General features: G+C 37.7%; 2 protein-coding genes across 2 annotated transcripts; one reads left to right on the top strand and one right to left on the bottom strand.

Moving 5' to 3' along the window:
• Positions 1 to 9952: 9952 nt before the first annotated feature.
• LOC114252475 (trypsin-3) lies at positions 9953 to 17292 on the top strand. The gene is made up of 6 exons (XM_028186932.2): positions 9953 to 10102; positions 11925 to 12070; positions 12944 to 13115; positions 14862 to 14978; positions 16003 to 16128; positions 17068 to 17292. Exons 1-6 carry the CDS (start codon positions 9953 to 9955, stop codon positions 17290 to 17292), a joined length of 936 nt encoding a protein of 311 aa, XP_028042733.2.
• A 4333-nt stretch (positions 17293 to 21625) lies between these two features.
• Desat1 (acyl-CoA delta-11 desaturase/conjugase) lies at positions 21626 to 24711 on the bottom strand. Its single transcript, XM_028186971.2, has 3 exons — positions 24456 to 24711; positions 23373 to 23709; positions 21626 to 22679 (listed from the first exon to the last, which is right to left on the bottom strand). The coding sequence occupies exons 1-3, from the start codon at positions 24664 to 24666 to the stop codon at positions 22235 to 22237; spliced, it is 993 nt and encodes a 330-aa protein (XP_028042772.2). The 5' UTR covers positions 24667 to 24711; the 3' UTR covers positions 21626 to 22234.
• Between the last annotated feature and the right edge of the window lie 402 nt (positions 24712 to 25113).

Raw genomic sequence — 25113 nt, 5'->3', positions numbered from 1 at the left:
ATTTATATCAATATTTCAAATATAATGATGATGGAAATAAAAAAATGTGGGATTATACCGTAAAGTAGATTTATTTTAACTAGAGGTCCCGCAGTAGTCGAAATTCGACTATAATTAATTGGAATTGTAAGTTTGTACACTATTATGATTGTATTTTATACTTCTATAATCACAAATTTCACCAAGACTACACTATAAAAAATATTAACAAAGACAAACAATATTTAATCTATTCTCAATTTGACAACGGACGTCAAGATTTGTTCTTGACAATAAATAGTATGCATGCGTGTGTGCGTCAAATACATGGTATGTAGTGTGTGTAATATTTTCTTTATTGATATAATGTTTTTGCTTCACGTATTAATATATAGATATTAAGACTGAGAGTTATCTGTAGCATTTTTAATAGCCCACAAATGAAACGTCAAAATATGAATGGGTTTGACCACCTTAAAGGCGTCAGTTTCATAGTTTCAATTAAACAATTACCCTGATACCTTTTAAGTCCGAATGCGAAAAGCGTGGGGTGCATGATATCAGTAGTTATAAATATTTTATGAACAGATATGAGTAGAAGGTTTGTTTTGATAATATCCTGAAAAGCACCCCACGCTATTTTTACAATAAAATCATTTTTTCTTACACTATTTTTAATTCAAAATTATTAAAATTTATTTTCTATTTTTTAGTTGGATTTTCTATAAAAGCGTATTTTGTTAGTTTTTTTTAAACTGTTATTTATTCTCGTGATTTCCATATATCACAATAGTCTACCCAAAATTACACCGTGCGTTAAGTTTTGACATTTTAATAAAATGTGGGCCCATTAAAATAACAAGCCCCACTCAGCTTCACGGACAACAAGTGGCAAATCCACCATATGAGCGCCGTGTCAGATTGGCCATTTATCATTTCGGATGTGACAACTGAATTTATTTATACAAAAAAAAAAACAACAAACAATAGTCGTTGTAGAGGGCACCAGTAGTGCACTAACACAACATTTTTGCTCGTGCTTTAGTTTTGTTGCACAGAGTACCACAATTTATAGATAGTCGTCAATTACTGGAATATGTAATCGAGCGAAAAAAAAAATAGAAAAAAGATATCATTAAGTCTACTTTTACGGATTAATCTAAATTATTTTACTGTCATTAATTTATTTCGGACGTTTCAAATACTTCATAGTTTTCGTAGTAGTCCGCAAACATGAAGTCCTGAGATAAAACCGTAAAAGTACTTTTAATTATAATATGAAAACCGGGGAATATAAATAGTTTTGTTGTTATACCATTAACGTACTATAAGTTGAACATAAGTTGTTTCAACGAATTTCTTTGTTTCAGAACATTTAGTGATAATATGAACGAAACGTATTAGGGATTCATAGTCTATACTAATATTATAAAGAGGAAAGATTTGTTTGTTTGTTTGTTTCGAATAGGCTCCGAAACTACTGGACCGATTTGAAAAATTCTTTTTCCATTAGAAGCCGACATTGTCCCTGATGAACATAGGCTACTTTTTTTTTATTTTATTTTTATGTTATTTTTTGGTTTCATGTGTGTTTTAATGTTTCCGAAGCGAAGCGAGGGCGGGTCGCTAGTAGTTTTATAATGAAAAAGTTGTAGAGGAACCTTAAAAGGACGAGGATTTCGAGTTTGTACTTCCCTGATTCTGCTATTTCTTACTATACCGCTAAAAATATTCCTATGCATGCTCATACAGAGACATACCAGTTGAACCTCCATTCCACCACATTGTGTAACTATTTACAAGCCATACCATATTTTTTTTTAACAAAAATAATATCAAATGTTCGTCCTCGCGCATCGTTTATCTGCTTGGGTTGAATGCAACTTTATACAAAAATTAAACAATTTTGCTGTATCGTATTTTCTCTTTATATTATATATCACTGTATTTTCCCTATCCCAAGCGCTATTGACGCCTGTTAACTTTTTTTATTTTTTATTTAAAAAACATATCCTACAAATTATTGATTCTCTAAATCTCCCTACTCTGCGTACTTTATCTGAATTCAAAGGGCCAGTGATGTGCCCTTATGACGTAGGGTGCGATACAATAGGAAGATAGCAATTTGATATTCAGGCCACATTTTTAATAAGCATCCCCGGTTGTTCTGTAATGGCCAGTTTGGCCCACTCTTTATTAACGTTTTGTTATACCATTAAAAGCTCGAAGTGTGTTTTATAGTGCAAAAAAAATAACACAACACTTGTGCCTTTTTTATGATACAATAATGTATCAATTTATTAAACTAGATATTGTAATATTATTGACTGTTTTAACGTGAAAGTTGATAGAACAATATTAATCAATAGGTTAGTAATCCTGATGTTCTAAGAATTTCCGTTCAAGAAAATTCAAAGATACTTGAAATCTAAATCCACAGTATAATAATATTAAAGCATCACACAACTTTTAAAATATTCTATCATTAAAAGTATTTGAATTTGAAATGAATTAGGGATTTTCAAATTTAATTTCATTGTTGACATTATTTAATTAACATACCTACCTCATCACCTGAGTGAATTTTTTTGCCTTTGCTCGACGAAGTCCTCATTAAGATATCCACGAATGTTAGAAATTTTTCAGAGCGGAAGCAGAATCAACCGTGATCAAATTTAATACATAAGCTCCATGCAAACGTTTCTTCGAGCAACAAGCTTAGTAAAGAACTATTCAAATATACCATCGGTCCGGTATTATTTTATTTTGGGGACCTTTATCGACAACTAATTTTATTCTTATTCTTTCAAACGTGTATGAATGTTGATTGACATTGATTGACTTGCTGACCCCAACTCTCTGAATAGAGGAATTGGTACTAGCAAAACATGGTAGCAATTTTTGCATGTGCTTTCTGTAATGTAAGAATTAAGAAGTACCTACTGTGGAAATATTATCGCTACAGACTCACATTAAGCAAACAATTGTTGCAGAATCTCAGAACACGATTAATTGTCTCGAGTGAAGTGACTGTGGCGATTGAAATTTAGATGCAGACAATGTTTTGAAAACACAACTCTAAATTATTATTTTTCTATACGACCTCAAATTTCTGCTTGGATGGTGGAATCGGCATTTTGTTAGAACTCCAGCAATCATTTAAAACCAAGCTAACTGAGACTTGCCTATCTGAGAAAAACATTTTTTCCCTACAAAAATCTTATCAATGCTTATGAAGGGACAATGTTTTAGGAGACAACTTATCCATCTGTGCGATTTGAAGTGATGTATTATATTTTTATGGAGCCGTGGCATAGTAACGAGGTATTGTGCTGCATCTGTTCATTTGAATTTATTTTTTATTTACATTAGATGCAAGCTTAATTAGTCTGTGTCAACATTTAAATCAAAGAAGCCCAAGAGTGTTTGCGATAATATTTTTTTATGAACAATCGAGTACTTCTTAGAAAGATTGATCAATTATTTTAAGCCTTTACGATTATTTCCACAAATTTTTTTTTTTATTAGATGGGTAGAGCACCCTTTTTTTTTCTTACCTATTCTAGTAACCTCAGGGGTTATTCTAGATTCGCCGAACTAGTAAGTGAGCTCGCGGGGCTCAAACCTGACGTTGTTGCTAACACGAACCCTAGTAAGAGCAGTGCTTCGCAGAATCTACCACCGGATCGGAAACGCGACCCACTGAGAAGATCCGGCGAGAAACTCAGTAGGCTGTGTCTATGGGTTAATTTACTCACCAAGCCCTTCGTCGCAAGCGACGGGCTCGACAAAAACGATGACCGGTGCTTGGGGTACCTAAAAGCACCGTTAGTGGATCGGGAGGATCCGAAATGACGTGTTTTGGGTGACGTCGACTGTTTACCATTCGGTCCGCAGGATCTTGGTACACTGGTGATCATGGCGCTAGCAACACCGCCAACATATCGGAAAATCGTTAACTAAAACACGTAATAAGAACCCGTTGAATAACATTGTTTTTAAATTGTCTTCATCTGTTGCGGCTATCTATATTGTAAACACCATAGAAACGCCATAAAGCGACATGAGGCCAGGTAGACTGAAAACTTGTGAAACTCAAGCAATTTTTTTTTCTTCAAGGGCGCTAATCGGTACTCAGTTGGTGTAAGTTTAATTGGTGTACTCGAAAGGAAAGCGATTTTCTTGGAGTTTGTGAAGATGTCTCAATGCTGCGCTTTATTTTTTACTGTAGACGATAATTGTTTGATTGTTCTTAAAAGGTTACCTTACTTTAATTAAGATATTCTTTTCTACGTTTCGTATACTTTACAGTGTTCGGGGTTACGGACGAATAATATCTTTTTACAACAAAAAAAGGCAATATTAAACCGTATAAGTAGTAGGTATTAATTATTATACAACTACAATTCGCGACCAACCAAATAAAAGTATTGTGCATTATCTATATCTATACTTTTATTAATAATATAAAGCTGAAGAGTTTGTTTGTTTGAATGCGCTAATCCCAGGAACTACCGGTCCGATTTGAAAAATTATTTCAGTGTTAGATAGCCCATTTATTGAGGAAGACCATAGGCTACATAACATCACGGTAAGATCAATACAAGCGGAGCACCAATAAAGAATGTTTCAAAATAGGGGTTTAAATAGCTCCTTAACATTCTATAATTTAAAAATATTTTCATTTTCTACGTAAATGAAATAAGGGCTAAAATTTAGCGTTATGTCAAAGTAACTATTCCATGCGGACGGAGTCGCGAGCAAAAGCTAGTTCTGTTTATAAAACATTTATAAAAACACGGAATAACACTAAATACACTGACAAAAAAAATTAATCTTTAATTTGTTATTGTTTATAACAAAATTTAATGAGATTCCGAACACGAGAAACAGCTGTTCGAACTTAAATTCGTTCAAAGTTAGACAATACAACTTAGTGCCAACTTGACAGAACTTAGTGCAGTAACCAGGCATCACTTAATTAGCGTTAAGATAGGCACGATGTACTGAGCCTGTTCAAGTTTCCAGACCTAATTAGTGCCGACTTGTCATGGTTTGCTGGGTTCCGAATCGAGTTTGCAAACTCTATTTCTACTGCCCGATAAAGATAATTAATTTTTAGGACATATTGATAAACACTTACTTGTGTAAGTTATAGGTTTATGGGTGTTAAACACAAAGACTAATAACACACAAGCCTCGGAGTGAGAACCGAACCCACGACGAACCAGTCCAGCAGTCAGAAGCGCTGACTACTGCGCCAACGAGTGAATAACATACATATATATAAAATATATTTTAAAACAAAACCAAATTAATGTGTCTTTACGAATACAAATTATTTAAAACACTAATATCTTTAAACATTACCGGTTTTTAGTTATCCATTTTGAAATAAATATAAAAAAAAGCCTTTTTATATTTATTTCATTTTAGTACGCAATCGTGGTTGACCTTCACACGGGTGCTTCAGGTCCCGCCTACTAATAAATATAATATTATATTTTATATAAATATAATAAATATAAACGCGAGGTTCGACAAGTATTCTTAATCAAATTACCAGCTCACTTATCGTATATTTTAATTATAAACATGATATTTTTTCTTATCCTCGTTTGTTAACGTAGGAAGGTAGGCAACGGCTTGGCTCTGTCCCTTGCATTGCTGAAGTTCATGGGCGACAGTAACCACTCACCAGAAGGCGGGCCGTATGTATACTCGTCTGCCTACAAGGGTCATAAAAAAAATGTATGCCTACAAGGGTCATAAAAAAATTATAAAATAATCCCGATATAAGCAAAACGCTTATATATTACATTACATATATTACATACTTATATATTACGCATATACGCTTATGAACTCAAATCCATTTCACTCATATGTAGTACGTCCTACTTCATATGCCAAGACTTAATATCCGGACGACGTGATGCTCGAGTTCCCACTAATTAAATACAAATCTCACGAGTCAAGACAATGCCCGGATTTTACGGTAGTTCGACTATATAGGCGGATGTTTTTTCAATATTACAAAAAAATTAATACTGTAATAATCTATGATAAAATATTAGTAAACATTCGCAAAAGCTAAACATGCAATCGAAATGAGTCTATTAAATATTATAATTGACATACTGAATAATGACTAACCATATACATTTTTCTAGTAGATGAAGCTGAAAAGGTAGGGCTGCGTATTAATTTCTCAAAAACAAAAGAAATGCGCATAAATACCACCGATTCGGCTCCTATGTTGATCAAAGGGCGGCTCATCGAGCAGGTGGGAAGCTTCTGTTACCTGGGCAGCATTGTGGACGATAGGGGAGGCACCGAGGCAGACATTGCGGCTCGTATAAATAAAGCCAGAGCCGCGTTTAGTCAACTTAGGCCAGTGTGGAGTTCCTCAACCTTAACGAGACGAACAAAGGTGAGGATTTTCAACTCAAATGTAAAGACTGTACTGCTGTACGGGAGCGAAACTTGGTTTGTTCGCAAGGACTTGATAAGAAAACTTCAAGTGTTTGTGAATAAGTGCCTGCATCAGATTTTGAAAATAGTTTGGCCTGAGAAGATCAGCAACAAAGAGCTGTGGAGGACCACTAAACAGACACCAATGGAGAAGGAGATCCTTACGCGGAAGTGGCATTGGATTGGTCACATTTTGAGAAAGCCCGATACCCACCTATCAAAGGGAGCACTGACCTGGAAAGTGTCTGGCAAGAGGAAGAGAGGCCGCCCCAGAACAACTTGGCGTCGCTTGGTGGAGCAGGAGCTAGGGGTCTTGGGCATGACGTGGGAGGAGCTAGAACAGACTGCCCAAGACCGATGTAAATGGAAAAATTTGATTCGAGCCCTACACCCCAGCAGAGGGTAATGGGAAGGAATGATGATGATGATGACATACATTTTATATTTTAAGGTAAACTCTCTTAATAATTTGTTACCAAAATTAATTATGAATTCTAATTCGTAATGCTTGACATATTTTGTTTAACGAGTCTAATTTACACTCTTTTATACAACACCAAATCTTATTTAAAATTATATCGGATGTGGATATTAAAATTGTATTCTTGGAAATTTTATTTTAACTTCTCATTTATTTTTCACATGTTACCAAAATACGCGTCCTGTATATTCGTGCATCGTCGTCATCTCAAGTCTAAACTAACGGAAGTTATAATTTATGTACTAAGTTCCGGCGTGCGCCTTCTCGGCCTCTCGGGGCTCCGGTGGTAATGAAACACGTAGTTTATAATTCAGAAACGTCTGAGATCTCCTTAAAACTACAACTACATCGGCGGAGGTAAACATTTGTTACGAAATTTGCTTTATAGCTGATTTTTTAAACTTTAAAATCCAAGTTTTACGTGCAGCTATTTCAAATTTAAATTGTCACAATAAATGTATGTAAATAAAGAGTATTTTCTGTATTCATAACAACAACAGCTTAGAATTTCGGTGGTATAAGATATTATTGTAAGATAATATAAAGAAGTTTAAGATATTATTTTATTTTGAAAAGAAATTAAACACGAACACACACTATTGAATAGAAACGTCTAATTCTACTATATATTATGTATTTAACCATGATGTGCCGTTTAGTATACAGAAAATTTAAGTTATTATTATATTATTATTTTTTTTTTATTTCTATCAATCAAAATATGCACCACAGCGCCGCAGTGATAGTTTTTCAATACATTTAATTTTTTTTCCTACCTATGCTGATAGCTTTGAAAGGCTATTTCAGCTTCATCCTAGCGTGTAGGTGAGCTCTCGGGGCTCAAGCCGGAAGGACCTTTCATGAAGAAGTCAAGCGTACGGGCCAACAAATTGTTCAAAGACATTTTATACTGCATGCACTGGCGACCGTTTCATAACTAAGTTTTTTACCTTGTCAATTTGACGCTAAAGGAGAAAGCTGCCGCTAACTCAGCGGGAGATTGAGTATCTTCAGCTTCCACTATCGGAGACATTCAAACCAATAAAAAGCCGTGTATTCGTTTGTATTACTCATTAATGTTGTGAACCGTTTGTGATGAAAAAAGGTACAAATGTAGTGAATATAAAACACTAATCACTACACTAATGATTGATTTTGAAAATTTAAATAGAATTCAAATTATTATCTTCAGTTAAATTTGTTATAAATAAACTAATATAATTATCTATACATTCTATACTTAAAAAAAAAATTTTAACTTAGAATTTTTTGCCAGGCTTTCATAAATTAAAATTCAAATGGCCAGTATTGTAAAACTGCAACGGCCACTAACAGGTTAAAGACCTAATAATTGTATAAAGTTCATTTTAGTTATATTCAGTCAAAAAGCATATTTGCAAAACATGCAATTAAAATATGGGGCATGCTATGTGTACTGCGCCATCTGTTTTCATTTTGAGAAACTATATTGAGGAACATATTGCGACTTATGTGCCTAGTTCGCCAGCTTTATTATAGGTGACTCTGTCAGAGTTAAAAGTGAGTTTGAAAATATGTTTTGATGTTACATTAACTACTATTTGTATAATTATACAACTTGACTTCTGTAGATTTCTTTTTTATACGAATTTATCTAACTTTACAAAATTATTTTAACTGAAAACGAAAGACGACTCAAACATGAATTGTATCAGCTGCTTCTTCTAATACCTAATTAAATTAAATGAAAAAGTGTATGTGTTTAGCAAAAGCACGTAAGTTTAATTAAATGCCATTATTGATATTTTATTAATTATAAGTTTGCCTTTGCAGCAAACATACCAAATATGTTTTTGGTAAATGCTAATGAAAACAAAACCTTTTTTAGCCATTTGGTATATGTAATTTGCGCTATCATCATCAGCCCGCAGACCTTGCTGGATATAAGCCTCCCATAAGGCTCGTCACAAGAGCGTAGCTCGCATCTATCGGTTTCCCGAAGCTTTGGCAGGTCCTAGGTGAGAGACCTACCTACGTTATCCATGTAACTACTATGTATTTAGTTTCATAGTTTCATTTTAGTAATGTAAAGTATCTAATATAATATTTGAGTAAAATAAGAAAAAGAGCTACGCCTCGGTTCCTTGTCGATTCCCCTGAAATGGAAAAATTGCATTACAAGTCACCATCAAGGCTATTTGGAGGTACGTGTGGAGAAATATCTGAATAAAAACCATTTTGGAACGAAGATCCTTATGGGACGATGCGGAGAGGTACCCTAACCGGGAAAAAACGTCCGTAACGTAAGATTTTTATTATTTATGTTTTGGCTTAGCGCAATCTGTTGATAGCAGCAAGAACTACGCAATCCTTTGTTTAGTCAGGATTTTATCACTTCAACACAGTTTCTTTGGTTAGTAATAGGTGGCTCTGTACTATATTTTATGAAACTTTTGGAATTGATTCAAAGAATAGGGGTACTAATATTAATAATAATTATTTTATTCGTATTTGGTAAGAGTTAATTTTTTAATAATTATCAACAACATTTACTTTTCGTAACGTATGTTTTAAAGCTACACGAGCAGATACCGCCATCCTTCCCATATCTGCGGATAGATGAAGATGATTTTATACTCTTCGTACTTTTTGCTTTTACTCCTCGTGCGTAGAACAGCCCTTATACATACTATACGATTGAGACTTTTAACGGTAGGCAGCGGCTTGGCTCTGCCCCTGGCATTGCTGAAGTCCATGGGCGACGGTAACCACTCACCATCAGGAGGGCCGTATGCTCGTCTGCCTACAAGGGCAATAAAAAATAAATATACCTAATAAATAAAATTCGACATCATTCAAAGTGAGGGGTGGCACGCTGTGAAATCATCGCTTAAAATAATTACCCAAGAAAAATACTCTGTAATCTATTATCAAGAAATTTCTATGAGTACACCTTTTTGGCTAATCAAAACACAACAAACGTCTAATGTCAATTTAAATTTTCTTACAACTTATGAATTCGTCTTGAGCATTCATTGAATGTTTAAATTACTAAGTAAATTAAGCATTTTATTATCATTTATACAGTTGTGTGTTTCTATGAATAGTTTTTTGTATTTTAATAAGAGCGAGTTCGTGCAGAGGGTGTCTAATGGTAGAGCAGCCAAACTCGGAGATGTACCGTATCAGGTATGTTTATTTTTGTATATATCCAAATATATAAATATATATTTCCGTATTCAATATAATAGCGCGTTTAGGGTGCTGGTGGTGCTGCCCCGCTTTTGTAGCGCATCAGGGATATTTGCAGACGCGCACATAGATTGTTTTTACGCTACCATGCGTAAGAGGTGTGCATCTCTGGTAAGCAGAGTGAGGGCCAGCTCCAACAGTATCCTGAGCATGATCGCAAGCAGACTGGACTGTGTATACATGGGTCGCTGTGGTGCCATCTCCCATGGGATGTTACGACAGTAATTCATTGTGATGTAAATATAACTACTAACATAGGTCTAAGTCTTATTAACAATTTATATGAGTCATGGTTACTTGCAATAAAAACATTATTATTATTATTATTATTATATTTTGTAAACTAGTTTTAAACTTGGTTAGTTTTAAAACTATTTTAATTCTAACTATACTTTCTTTCTTTTTTCTATTTAAATCTTTGTCTTTGAGAGATTTGTTATAGATAATGAACGATATACCTAATAATAATTGCGTGCATGCCGTTTATTGAAAGATGAAGCACTTAAAAATGATAATAAATCTCGTGTTTTTTTTAAATTCACAAATTACATTCGAATATTTAAGGGTCGACGAACAACAGCTTACTTATTCGTCTTCTCGCATTAAAACTGTATAATCTCAAAACTTACTAATTTTACAGGAGAGTGTTTTAAAGGTTCAACATGTGATATTTATTATATTAATCATCTTTGCAGCATTTATTTTTTATTTTTCTCCTGTCTTTTAAAGTAAGATAAAATTATGTAATAATTTTGTTAGTAGTTAGTCAAAACATAGGTAAACTAAAACTAAACTACGCTCTTTTGACAGTAGGTATTTATAAGAGAAATACTGGTGATACCAAATGATTCCGCAATTTAACTCAATTTCGAATATTTTTGGAAATTGTACACTTTTAATGCGTAAAGCCGAATCTGTGATCATGAAAGCTGTAAATTATAAGAAAATTTGAGAAATCATATTCAAAATAAATATAAATAATCAAATAATACACCTGTATAATTTCAGATTCTCAAGTAACTCAATTTTATTTATAATTACAGTCAAAACCGTTTACTGCGACATCGTTTAATACAACATGCCGGTTATAATAACCAAGAACAAAGGTCCCGGCTGAATGCCATATGACCGCCTTATTAAAAATATTGCTTTCTACGACATTGGTAATAACGACATACCTCATAAAACGACCACATTTAACTAATATTTCGGAGAATTAGATCTGTTAGAACGACCGGCTCAGCTGTATTGTAAACAATTTGAATAGGTATCCACATATGTCTTCAATGGCTTTTAAAATCAGGAAAGAAAACAATAGGATTTAGTTTAGTGTAGGGTCTTTTCTAATTCTTAGAAACAAAACACGTGAATGCGGTAGTCAAAGTCCGCTTCTTCATATCTCTTCAGTTAGTTTGTTACTTATCTATACACAAGACGCACCAAAACTTTGTGGAGTTATTCGTGAAACTTTCAAAATGTCACAAAGAAAAAGAAAACAAATTAATATTGAAGAAAAATCGCGTATTATGTAAATATATTTTTCAATAATTCCCTATCGATTTGTTTGTACTTGCACGATATACATTAAGCATCACCGGTTGTTACGACTATCGGTTTTTACGACTGAATATGAGCAGTCCCTTCGATGTCGTTATAACAGATTTTGACTGTATATACATATTTTAATAACCTTTAACTGAACAATGAATAATATGTAAGACATTGAAAATAAAAAATATGTCTTCGATACAACTTTCAGGTTGCTTTTAAAGCATTGTATTCAAGAATTCGTAATTTGTACATCACCTTCTGCGGTGGTGTGATAATAGGGCCTGCGAAGCTGATCTCTGCTGCACATTGCTTTGAAGAAAAAAATTCTTACTGTCGGAAGTTTTGGAGTAAGAGGTAATAATATACATTCGTTGCATAACTAGCAAAAGTGAAAACGAAAACATAAGGAGTTACTGGTTTTTCTTCTTAAGAAAAAGATAGGCTTAAGAAAATTGTAGTTACACTGTTTTTCTACATTTTTCTTCTTCATTTTGGTTATTTGTATTATATAGATAGATAACTTCTTGTAACAATTTAAAACTTTAAAAAAACCCTATTCAATGTTTTAACACGTTTTTATTCGCTTTGTCTTTAAACCTGTGCAGCAGAATCTTTTATTCTAAGTAATTTCGATCTCGAATCAATTTCGATTATAGTAAAAAGATTACATTCGTTGGTCTCAAATGATTAATGGTGGTAGGACCTCTTGTGAATCCGCATGGGTAGGTACCACCACCCCGCCTATTTCTGCCGTAAAGCAGTAATGCGTTTCGGTTTGAAAGGTGGGGCAGCCGTTGTAACTATCTGAGACCTCAGAACTTATATCTCAAGGTAGTTGGCGCATTTACCTTGTAGATGTCCATGGGCTCCAGTAACCACTTAACCTCAGGTGGGCTGTGAATTCGTCCACCCATTGCGATAAAAAATTAATAAAAAATTATAATAATAATTACTATTCTATCTAAATATCTTAAAATACAACGCTGAATTGATACACAATGCATTTGTATGTATAAATATAATCACTTGTACTACTTATCATGTTGATCTTGGTTGCTTCAGCGTTTTCTGAGCATTATAACCGTCTTCTTTTGCAGACGAAGTTTGAAAAAACTATAAAGCGTTAAGCAGAGCTTAGTTTTTGGCATTACGGGTGACCAAAGCGTGACTGTCTTATAATAATATGCACATAGATTATTATTTATTTCTGAAATTAATCTTTTTTAGCACTGAAGTATCCGATCGTGTTTTAAGACGCGTCGTTGCCGTCGCCGGTAATCTTCAGAATATCGTAGCTTATTCTTACAGAGACAGCTTGCAAAGTGGCCAATGGAGGAGCGTTTATAATATCATATATCCTACAAATTACAGATTCCCGATACACGACATATCGATCATTGTAAGTTCTCATTCAATACAAATTTAAAAACTAGTTTTACAGTTTAATCTTGCGTTTATTATTTTAATTTTAATGTATCCGATTTTTCTTAAAAATATACAGTTCTCGTGGTCACAGTTACCGTTTTTTTTTATTGCCCTTTTAGGCAGACGAGCATGCGGCCCACCTGATGGTGAGTGGTTACCGTTGCTCATGGACTTCAGCAATGCCAGGGGCAGAGCCAAGCCGCTGCCGCTGATTGAACCATTTTTTTCTCCTACCTATTCTAGTGACCTCGACGGGTCATACTAGATTCACCGGGTGAGCTCATGGGGCTCTAACCTGACGTTTGCTAACACTAAGCTTAGTAGTGCTTCGCAGAATCTACTACTGATCGGAAACGCGACCCACTGAGAAGATCCGGCGAGAAACTCAGTGGGCTGTGTCTGAGAGTTAAAGAACCATAAAAGTAGTTAATTATGTCTACTACAAACGCCGGATCTAACGGACTTACGGCCTGGCCACGGGGATCGGCGGTGCGAATAGCGAAGCGGTGGACGAGGCGACCATTCGCGCAGCACCGTTTGCAGGCCACGGGTACTCACGTTCGCCGCCGCGACTAGTAAGGAAGTCCGACAGCGAAATGTCTATATCGAAATTATCTCGATATTGCTTACAAATTAATAGTTTTTTGGTTCAGGACCTATTATTTGGAAAAGATTGTGAAGTACATGATTTGAATAAGAATCGGAGTATACCTATAGATGGAGAATTCCACAAGAAGTACGAGAAATACTTTGGGTGGCTAGACTTCCAAATAGCTGGTCTAGCTAGTATTTCAGCTAATTTTTTTTTATTGCTTAGATGGGTGGACGAGCTCACAGCCCACCTTGTGTTAAGTGGTTACTGGAGCCCATAGACATCCACAACGTAAATACGCCACCCACCTTGAGATATAAGTTCTAAGGTCTCAAGTATAGTTATAATGGCTGCCTCACCCTTCAAACCGAAACGCATTACTACTTCACGGCAGAAATAGGCAGGGTGGTAGTACCCACCCGTGTGGACTCACAAGAGGTCCTACCCCCAGTAATTACGCAAATTATAATTTTGAGGGTTTCATTTTTATTACACGATGTTATTCCTTCACCGTGGAAATCAATCGTGAACATTAAAATTTGTTGAGTACGTATTTCATTACAAAAATTGGTACCCGCCTGATATTCGAGTACCGGTGCATCGCTCAACACCGGACGTCTTATCCGTTCGGCCACGACGAGTTTAAAAATATAAAAAAAAAAATTAATAAAAAATATAAAATATAAAAATTTCGGCGTTCATTTTTCGCGGCGAAAACAACTAAACTCATTTAATCACTGCACTATTCGCCGCGACTACCGCTCGACTCCGTGGCTTGCGCCGTCCTTATTCATGCATTTGTTTTGCTCGCCCGCCGCATCGTAAGTCGCCCGCGCGATTCGCTCGGTACATTCCGCCGGTCGCTTCGCCGGTCGCCGGTGCGCGTGGCTTGTTAGGTACATTTCTATGCTCTTATTTTAGTCGCTAGACGCTTCGCCGTTCGCACCGCGCGAATATTCGTATCGGCGAATGTCCCGTGGCCAGGCTGTTAGTTTACGCCGGATCGCTTTTTGTTCGTTTCTTTAGATTTCTTTACAATTAAGTAGTGTACGTAGAAAATTGAGTACTTAAAGTTAATGAGTTTTGTAGTTTTGTTACATTGTCTATAAAAAATACATTTTTTCACAGACATTGAATCATCCATTTACTTTCAACCAATATGTAAGTTCCATACCAATGGCGTCACAGTTTATCGATTATCGAGGAAAATGCTTAGTTTCGGGTTACGGAAGGATTACAGAAATGGTAATATATAATACATACTTAGACTTTAAACATACTGTTGTAGTTTTCAATCTAGGGTCCGATTTACTAGACCCAATCTGTAATTACAATTTATTTCATTGTATTATAGAAGTCTCGACAGCATTGCAGTTACGCCTATTTTATGCTTTATATTTAGCTTTTGTTAGACCACTATAAATATTGTTAATAATAGTACACCACAACAAATCTGATGTACATATATTTTTCTAAATTTATGTAGATCATAAGCGGTTTTGAGAAAAATATAGCTGTTAGCGATACTCTATTGTACAATAATACCCGCCCGTTGATGGCTTACGATGGCATTTTAGTATGCAATAAATTATACTCTTTCTCTCACTCATGATTTCTTCTCGTTAGAGATATGAAGACCCCTTGTTCTAAGTCGTACGAGCTCGACTCGCATACTTTTAATTACTACCTTGTACTCGAGATGGCGGTAATTTGTGAGTTAGGAATACAGGGTGATCTATTTTGTTGTTGCTTTATGGGTGTTATTTAGGGGTTTTAGTGTATAGATTCACGGTTCACCGGGCTATTACTGGTTACAGGGGGTCATTAGTAACGCTGTTTGAATACTGCCACTCACCATGAGAGATGAGGTCGATGTTTCAATAGTATTGCATAGCTGTGGATTATTACAAAGTACTATGGTACTGTATAACTGTAACTGCGTATAGCTGTCTCAATTCCAAATGGAATGCCTGTATGCTTCAAGGCCTAACTTGAGATCAATTATCCAAGATCCAGTTGCTATAGCACGTAACTTATTAACAAATTTCAATTTTTTTTTCGTGGCATTATCATTATTCCTATATTGACAATTAAAAAAAATCCTTTATTAATAGTCAGTTTCGTTTTTTAATTAGTAGTAATAATATGTTATTAACATTAAATAATAACACTTTACATTTTTTTAAGTCGTAGCGTGGCTGTTAGCTATTACAAGAAATTGGTTCATTTTCTATGCTTCAAACACTTGATATCTACTTTTTCTTATCAGATTTCATCAGAAAAACTTCTTCTAGCAGATTTAGAAATAATTCCAGCGAGATTCTGTTCCGCACTACACAATACAAATATGCAACATTTTGTCTGCACGTCAGATCTAATCAGTGATGTCAAAAAGGTATTTAAATTATAACAGATTTTAGTGTAACTTTATTAAAATGCTTTTACTATCGATTTAATTTAACTCACAACCACAGTATTGTTTTGGTTATAAACTTATAACATAGATGGGTGAACTAGCTCATAGACCACTTGATGTAAAGGGGATATCGGGGTCCATAAACATCACAAGGATTATGGCACCACCTATCCTGTGATACTAGGAAACAAACCTTTCTTAATTGTAAATCAAAACGGCTATTCCAGTAAAATTATAATTTGCGTAATTACTGGTGGTAGGACCTCTTGTGAGTCCGCACGGGTACGTACCACCACCCTGCCTGTTTCAACCGTAAAGCAGTAATACGTTTCGCTTTAAAGAGTGAGACAGCCGTTGTAACTATTCTAAGATCTTAGAACTTACGCATAGCTCAAGGTGGGTGGCGGCATTTACGTTGTAGATGGTTATGAGCTGCGGCCACTTAACACTAGGTGGGCTGTGAGCTCATCCGCCCAACTATGCAATAAAAAATAAAAAAGTTTTCATACCCCAACGCATTACTGCTTCGAGCTAGAGTAGTGGAGCCTACCCGTGTGTACCTATCCTTTAGGCCACCACGACTTCGTTGAATTTTCTGATGAACTTGTAACCGCTTAAGACGTTAGACTGAGTTCGTAAGAAATTCTAAGATCATAAAATACACAACACAATCTAAGAATTTTCAATCATTCTTACGACACGTGGACGGCACGTTATAATCGTATTTTTTTTAATTTGTATTATAAGATTGAAGTGACTGATTATTTCGTAAAAAATCACAAGTTTAAAAAAATCGAAAAGATATCACTTTTAGACTGCATAAGAAATCGGGATCTCTTCATAATGAACTACAAATGATATCATAAAAAGTGCCATTTTAGTCACCGCAGCGTAGAATAGATTATGTTTAACTTGTAGGGCGATTCCGGGGGACCGCTGGTTTGCCGAGGCACCGGCGACCCTAACGACAAAGGTCGTGGCGTGGTATTTGGCATTGTCAGCGGTAACCGCAGAGGTGTCGGCTCTTTTTTCACCAGAGTATCGTCTTATCATTCGTATATCGAAAATAAAGGAAGCTGTAGAGACGTAACATTGTTATATATGTTGATATCAGTAATAAATTTTGAACTATTTTTATTTTGAATGCGTTTTATTAGTACCTAAATGAGGCACATCTCGCTGTGTTAGCTACGGGTAGTTTGTATTTTTCTTAACTCTCCTTTTATATTTCGTATAAATACAAATATTAAATAGAATAGAACTCTCCTTTTATATTTCGTATAAATACAAATATTAAATAGAATGCTAGCTGATGATTACAGCCTATAACCATTCACATATGAAGATTTAAATTCATTTTAGGTTCGAAATTTTCTTTTTTGTTCTTAGTAACATTATGAAAAAAGATGTACCTATCATCAACGTAACATAAAAAATCAAAACAGTCTTTAAAACTGAACAGTTTGTTTGACCCTGATATTGTAGATGTCCATGAGTGACTTTAATTAATTAATATGATGGACTAACAACACTTGTCAACTTCTAGAACGGCAAAAAATTGTATTGAGGGACAACTTTTTTTTAAAAGTTAGGTCGTCGGTCTCTTTGATATTAAGAAACTGTCAGAATTCGTAGACAATAGAACGTGAATGTCACCACTCACGTTCAGTGTGCTTAGTGCGAGTTTTTTAACTTTCTCAATAGCGTAGAGAAGAAGAAGGGTCGTCGTACCCCCTTTCGGGGGCACGGAACGGGCCTCGGGGCAAACCCCACTACCCGGGACGGAGCTCCCTGCCACATAGGGCAGGGGTGGTATAGATGCAGGACGAGACAGGGGAGGACTGTTCGCAGCGCGTATACGGTTGCATAACATCGACAAAACATATATACATATACATAATACGATGGGCTTGGTTCTCTTGGGCGGAGTGATGCCCGCGGAGGAGTCACCCCGGCGCCGGCTGCTGTCCTCTGCTTGAATTTTTTTTTTTTTTCCCTAACTACTGACTAACTAAAACTAAACTACTATACTAACTATTAACTAAACTATTTACATTATATACAAAGCGGGACAACAGTCAGCACCGTGGGGCCCGCCACCGGCCCCATGCCGCGGCCCCACCTCTACAAGTCAGAGGGGGAGCTGCGGCACTAGTTTGGCGCTCACCCGCTAAGGGCTCCCCAGAAGGGGAAGACCGTCGCGGGGAGGGACCGACGTAAAGTCACTCCCCTTAAGAGGGAGTGGTCGACCCAAACGGGCGGTAGAATGGGTCCCCATAGGGGGCACCCCAACAATTTGGGGGGAAATGAAGAGTGTGGACAGCTCAGTCCCATGGGTGCACTCATTATGAGCACTCCCATATCACTCCGGTTAAGCCGACTATCTTACCATAGCCGGGGGTTCCAGTAGCTCCCTTGGTAGCGCCCTACCATCAGGCGGTCTGGCGTGCAAGGGAGCTATATTGTGGAGATGCTCGTGGGGTCCACCGTCAGCCCGCTCGTACATATTACGAGCTAGCCTCCGAATGAACTCCTCGAGCGACTCCACATCTAGATCCCGGGCGATTACGTCATTTCTGACGTAACGCCCTGCTCCGACTATCGTGCGAAGAGCCAGATTCTGCTGGGCCTGTAACTTCACCCGCATGATCTGCGGGATGAGGTGATACCAGGCCGCAGCTGCGTACGTGATACGGGAACGAACATACGTCTTGTAAATGCCGAGTCTAGTCCTGGTCGGCAACCCGGAGGCCAACACCGGCCGGAGGAGAAACCTCGCATAGCGGGCGGCCGCCAACGCCGACTTGGCGTGGGCGGTCATCCTCAAACTCCGGTCGATACTGACTCCCAGGTATCGGACACTGGGCCTAAACTCGACATTGACTACATGACGGAGACTGAGCTGTCCTGGGACGACTCTTGTGCGGACCGGATCGAAGAGGATAGCCGCGGTCTTCCCCACGTTGACCGCGACCCTCCATCGGTCCAGCCACTGGGGCAGTAGGTCCAACAGCCTCTGCATCCTCGAAATGGCCGCAGAAGGGAAATTAGAGGACGCGAAGTAGGCGCTGTCGTCGGCAAACAGCGCCAACTTCACGTCGGCTTCCCACGCTTGGAGGTTGCCCTCAAGCGTGGGAATGTCGTTGGTGTAGAGAGCGTAGAGGACTGGTGCCAGGACGCTTCCTTGGGGAACTCCGGCCGTGACTGGGCACACCGACGACTTTGCGCCCTCGACTGCGACAAGGAAGGATCTTCCCTCCAGGTACGACCCCAGCAGTCGCACATAGGCGTGCTGGAGGTCCGTGTTCTGCAACAGCTTGTAGATAAGTCCCGCATGCCAGACACGGTCGAAGGCCTTCTCGATATCGAGAAAGACTGCGGCCGTGTACTGGCGCGCGTTGGACCGATCCGCCAAGTGGTGCATAACGCGGACCAATTGCAGCGTTGTCGAGTGACCGCTGCGAAACCCGAATTGCTCGGGTCTGAGAAGGATGTGCGGCGACACCCTTCTCAGCAGCAGCCGCTCGAACAACTTGCCCATATGCGACAGCAGAGTGATCGGACGATAACTGGAGGGACTTCTCCTATCCTTGCCGGGTTTGGGCAGGGCAATAACCTTGCCCAATTTCCAAGTTCCCGGGAAGTGTCCTGTGGACAGAATGGAATTGAACAGTCGTGTCATGAATGACACGACCGTTTCGGGGAAGTGGAAAAATGCGAGGGAGGGAATACCGTCCTCGCCCGGCGCCTTGCGCCTCTTCATCCGCTGGATGGAGAGGCGCAATTCACTGGGAGTGATGAAATCACCATCTCCCAACGGTGGCACCGAGGAGGAGAGTAGGCTTGCTACGCTCTCTTCCACCAATTGGTGGAATGCGGCGTCTGAGGGTGCAGAGTTATTTGGAGCGAACTGCCGCTCCAGCATTACGGCCAGGACATCGGCGCGGGCCTGAGCCGAGAAGCATCGGTTGCCCCTCTCGTCCACAAGTGGACAAGTCGGGGCAGGCCGATTTGAGAGCTGGCGGCAAAGTCGGTGGAGGGACACGGACGAGGGGTCCTCACGGGCCTCCTCGATTCTTTCCTCCCACGCATAATCTTCGCCGCTAACTCCGCTTCCAGCTCATTAAGCTCGCGCTTGATCCTGGGACAACGAGTTGTCGCCCAGAGCCTCCTCAGGCCCCTCTTCCGGCGAATAATCGCTTTCAGATAGGCCGGGAGTATACCTCTGGGCCCGCCGCTGGGCACAAGAGTCGTCGCCTGGTCGATCGCTCCCCTGATGGAGTCGACAAGGCGGACTGCCGTGTCGTCGACCCCCTCAGGGGTGTTGGGGTCCTGAATTACGGGAAGGTCGACTAGGCGTCTCTTAAAGAGCTCCCAGTCGACCTTCGGTCGTAGGGGCGAGGTCGCAACCCGGGTGAGCCCCATTCCCAGTGTCACCAGGATAATTAGCGTAAAAGTTAGCCCAATTTTGTATGCAGTTGGAACAGCGCCCCTAGCGGCAAACGTAAGCAAACGATCCCATTCCATACAAACATGAGCTAACTTTTACGTTATAGAGAACGTTAAAAAATTCGCACTAAGCACACAGCACGGCGGTTGAAGTCTCTCTATGAACGTATGACTGCTTCGTGTTAGAAATAGATGTAATATTACCTATCATTGTTTTTCTTGACTTACCTTTGATTGACTGGTAGATAATGCTTAGGCTAATGCCTGTTTAGTTTACATAGCCGAACTTAATAGTCCGCCAAATACCTACATAAGCTGAAATACACAAATAGTGGATAGTGATGAATAGAAGCAGATTAGGAGATGAAGTAGTGGGAACTATTTCTAATAAAACAAATGTTTTCCAACATTTATTCGATAAAATAATTTATTTAGGTACAAAACCATGTATATTCTATCCTTCTTATTTTAGTCCAATAACAGGCATCTACGCTATTGTAAAACAACTTTGTAACCATAAATATGTTTTACTATAACCTAAAAAAAGAATTGCAAAAATATTGGACGAATATTATGTTAAAATATATTACGGCAAAATGGCTGTATAGACATAGTTATAGGTTATAAAACGTTTTAGTATTTAGCGGGTGAAAACATTTTATGTGACTCAAAAGCAGAATCGAAATGCAGTAATGGATCACGTTTTTTTACGATCCTTATCATTTATCGAGAAAACGCTTCACCACAATTATTTGGTTCGTATTTTACGTTCATATATACATGTTCCCTGACACTTCTGTTTTAGTGAAATCAATATGTCTATTCATGATTTCACAAAACTTTTTGAAAATTCTATCTAAATTTCAAACACTATCAAGTTTTCTAACAAAACCCAATCAGGCGAAATTATTTTGAAGTGAAAACTTCTTTAGGATCGTTGTGATTTCAAACCGGATGCAACGGAAACAACGACAGGTAAGAGACACAAATACAAAAGAACTGTCTCATTCTTTTGTATTTGTATACATACTATTTAATACAGCGCCATCTGTGAGATTTTTTAATACTAACGTGTGTATGAAAGCTCTTGTAGTGAATTTTAATTTAGGATTATACGTGAAATTAAAATATCAATTCACAGAGGGCGCTACCTTACAATTATTTACGAATGACAAAATTTTACATATACTTAAGACGTTTAGGATAATTGTATTTTAATTTTGGAAGATTTCACTTCTACCACGTGTGAATTGCACACATGTATTTTTTAATATAGGAAAGAAACGCCTATTTTGCATTTAAAAATTCGTATTAAATAAAATATACAAACGCCTTACTTAATAAAATGACTGTTACGAAGCTTGGAAACTTCACACGCTTATGGAGATAAAGTAATGTTCCTTTTATAACCAATTATTAGCTTGAGAATTTGACTTAAAACTAATAAAAAAATGTATAAGTTTAAATGAATACAATAAAACCCAATACAAAAATTACCAACAAAAATTAAAAGTTATTTCAAAAGATAAGAATTATTATAATATGATATTCCGCTAGCCTGTTTTTGCAAATATAATAACTTTGCAAAACTCATCAAAAAAATGATATTACGCAAAGAAGCTTTTTGAAGACTGTTTCAATTCAACCCATTTAGTCGTTTGTAAGTCCCATCCCCTGTTCTTAGTGCCCTCTTCTCAATAATATTGGTGGAAGCAATTTTCAGATCATAAGCCCATCCCATCCATGCAAAGAAATCTATGAACCTTGTTGTCAAATTTATGTATCTGTCCCCCAATTCGTCTGCCCGATAATCCCACGGAAAAACGTGATGGTAATTGTGAAATCCTTCACCAAAAGTAAATGCATTTGCCATGCCACTTTGAGTAGCTTTCAGGCTCTTATCGTACGGTTTGTATCCCCACAAATGAGCAGCGCTATTTACAAGAAAAGTGCCATTGAGACTGAAAATGTATCTTAAAACTGTAATATGCCAAGCGTTGTTTAAGCTTTCACCCCAAAAATACATTGGAGCTAATGTCGGTATGATAAAACATATTGTTCCTATAAATGGTATTGCGTACCTGAAACAAATAAACATTCTTTTAGCGCGAACGGCATTTCGAAAAAGCAGCACGACACGAAAACCCTCTTGTTGTGGCCTCCGGTAACTACATACGGGTACAAGGGTTCGGCGAGTAAATTAACCCACTGAGTTTCTCACCAGATCTTCTCAGTGGGTCGCGTTTCTGATCCGGTAGTAGATTCTGCGAAGCACTGCTCTTGCTAGGGCTAGGGTTAACACCGTCACCAGGTTAGAGCTAGGTGAGCTCGCTTACTCGTTTTGTGAATCTAGCATGACCCCTCGAGATCACTAGAATAGGTAGGAGAAATAAATTATTATTATTATTATTTTTATTGCTTAGATGAGTGGACGAGCTCACAGCCCACCTGGTGTTAAGTGGTTACTGGAGCCCATAGACATCTACAACGTAAATGCGCCACGCACCTTGAGATATAAGTTCTAAGGTCTCAGTATAGTTACAACGGCTGCCCCACCCTTCAAACCGAAACGCATTACTGCTTCACGGCTGAAATAGGCAGGGAGGTGGTACCTACCCGTGCGGACTCACAAGAGGTCCTACCACCAGTAATTAGCGCTAAATCATCTACTAAGATGCTTGAAATTGAATCTAATTGAAGAAGAATCACGGGAGTAATTTTTATTTGAGGCAGTTGGAATATTATGTCAATACACTAATTACATGCATACTTACTTTTTCTGGAATCTTAAAACAGGATTACAATAAATATCTGACATGTCAAGGCTCTTTCCAGCAATTTTCACCATTGGATGTTTTCGCACCAACAACCAGCCGATGTGTGAGAAAAAAAAACCTCTCGTAGCATTATGAGGGTCTGCATCAGTGTCCGTATACTTGTGATGTAGCCTGTGATCTCTCACCCATGTGAAAATGGTGTTCTGAAAAGCAATACTGTTGAAGACCATCAACAGGATCTCGAGGGGCAGTTTTACTTTGTAACCATTATGAGACCACAGACGATGAGCTCCAGCTGTAATACCAAAGTTCCCAAGGAAGAATAACACAATTGCTGTAACAGAAAAAAAAAAACATCTCGATATTAAGATTTAAATGTATTTTTTTCTTCCTGGCTTTTTAAAACATACATAGTCCATAGATACGGCTAACTGCTGCGTGAATGTCGCACCCCGCCTTGAGGTGCCAGTTAATTTTGAAGTCGTCGTGGCCTAAAGATTAAGACGTCCGGTGCATTCGTGTTGAGCGATGCACCGGTGTTCGAATCTCAGGCGGGTACCAATTTTTCTAATGAAATATGTACTCAACAAATGTTCACGATTGACTTCCGCGGCGAATGTATAACCTCGTGTAATAAAAATCAAACTCGCAAAATTATAATTTGCGTAATCACTGGTGTTAGGACCTCTTGAGAGTCGGCGCGAGTAGGTACCATCACCCTGCTTATTTCTGCCGTGAAGCACTAATGCGTTTCGGTTTGAAGCGTGGAGCAGCCGTTGTAACTATACCTGAGACCTTAGAACTTATGTCTCAAGGTGGGTGGCGCATTTACGTTGTAGATGTCTATGGGCTCCAGTAACCACTTAAAACCAGGTGGGCTGTGAGAATAATAATTACATCGTAGTCTTTTACTGGAATACAGGCAGTCCCACTCCCAGTCATCGTATCGAAGCGCAAATTGTTTATGCCAGATAAAGTCATGACAGTGATATCAAACCATACGACCGTAATAATCCTACCGCTATTAGTGGTACTGAATTTTGCTACAAGTACCCAAAAATAATATTTAATGATGCTTACCAAAAACCGATGTAGCCAATTTTGCTGAGGTGAAACAGAGATAAAGTCCGTATACACCAGCAATATGTAAATAGCTAAAACGTATCACGTTCATCACTACAATTTTGTGTTTGATGGGCGAGGCCTGGGGTGCAATGAGTTTTTCATAATCAACATGATTATCCTTGAGGTATTCTGTTTCATTTGTTTTATCCACTGAATTAGGAGGCATTTTAGTAATTTAGATTTCAATTTTATCTACTTATTATAAGTTATTTAATTTTATAATAGAAAATATCTTCTAAAGAAGTTCTGTTCTGAACAATACTTCTTGAAATTCATAAAATCTTTAAACTGAAATAACATTAAAGTTAAATTTATATAAACAGTTGATAATGACATCACCAACGTTTGTGTTACGATTTGAAAGTACCATAACTTAAAATAATAGAAATAAAGTCACGGACCAATACATATTAATCCGTTTTTATAAATTCGTGATTATAAATCTTCCAGGTTAAAAATTTGTAATGGCAATTTTTTCAATTGGGATTTGAAGGTTGATTCTATTGATCCTAGAACTCTTCGTCGTAGTCGACGAGTTCGACGAAAATGGTTACCGGTGCTTGAAGAGCCTAAAAGCACCAAGTGGATCCGGGGATCTGATAAGACATGTTTT

This window comes from Bombyx mandarina, chromosome 23, assembly GCF_030267445.1.
Source record: "Bombyx mandarina strain Sakado chromosome 23, ASM3026744v2".
Lineage (NCBI taxonomy): Eukaryota > Metazoa > Arthropoda > Insecta > Lepidoptera > Bombycidae > Bombyx > Bombyx mandarina.
The sequence above is the reverse complement of the archived record's forward strand: the minus strand, read 5'-3'. Positions and strand labels throughout refer to the sequence as shown.

Excerpts from the sequence above, each read along its gene's own strand:
- LOC114252475 (XM_028186932.2), top strand. The coding sequence starts at position 9,953 with ATGTTTAAATTACTAAGTAAATTAAGCATTTTATTATCATTTATACAG. Across the intron at positions 14,979-16,002 it reads ACGGAAGGATTACAGAAATG|ATTTCATCAGAAAAACTTCT; the intron begins GTAATATATAAT and ends TTTTCTTATCAG. Across the intron at positions 16,129-17,067 it reads TAATCAGTGATGTCAAAAAG|GGCGATTCCGGGGGACCGCT; the intron begins GTATTTAAATTA and ends TTTAACTTGTAG.
- Desat1 (XM_028186971.2), bottom strand. The coding sequence starts at position 24,666 with ATGCCTCCTAATTCAGTGGATAAAACAAATGAAACAGAATACCTCAAG. Across the intron at positions 23,710-24,455 it reads ATTGGCTACATCGGTTTTTG|CAATTGTGTTATTCTTCCTT; the intron begins GTAAGCATCATT and ends TTTCTGTTACAG. Across the intron at positions 22,680-23,372 it reads GTTTTAAGATTCCAGAAAAA|GTACGCAATACCATTTATAG; the intron begins GTAAGTATGCAT and ends TATTTGTTTCAG.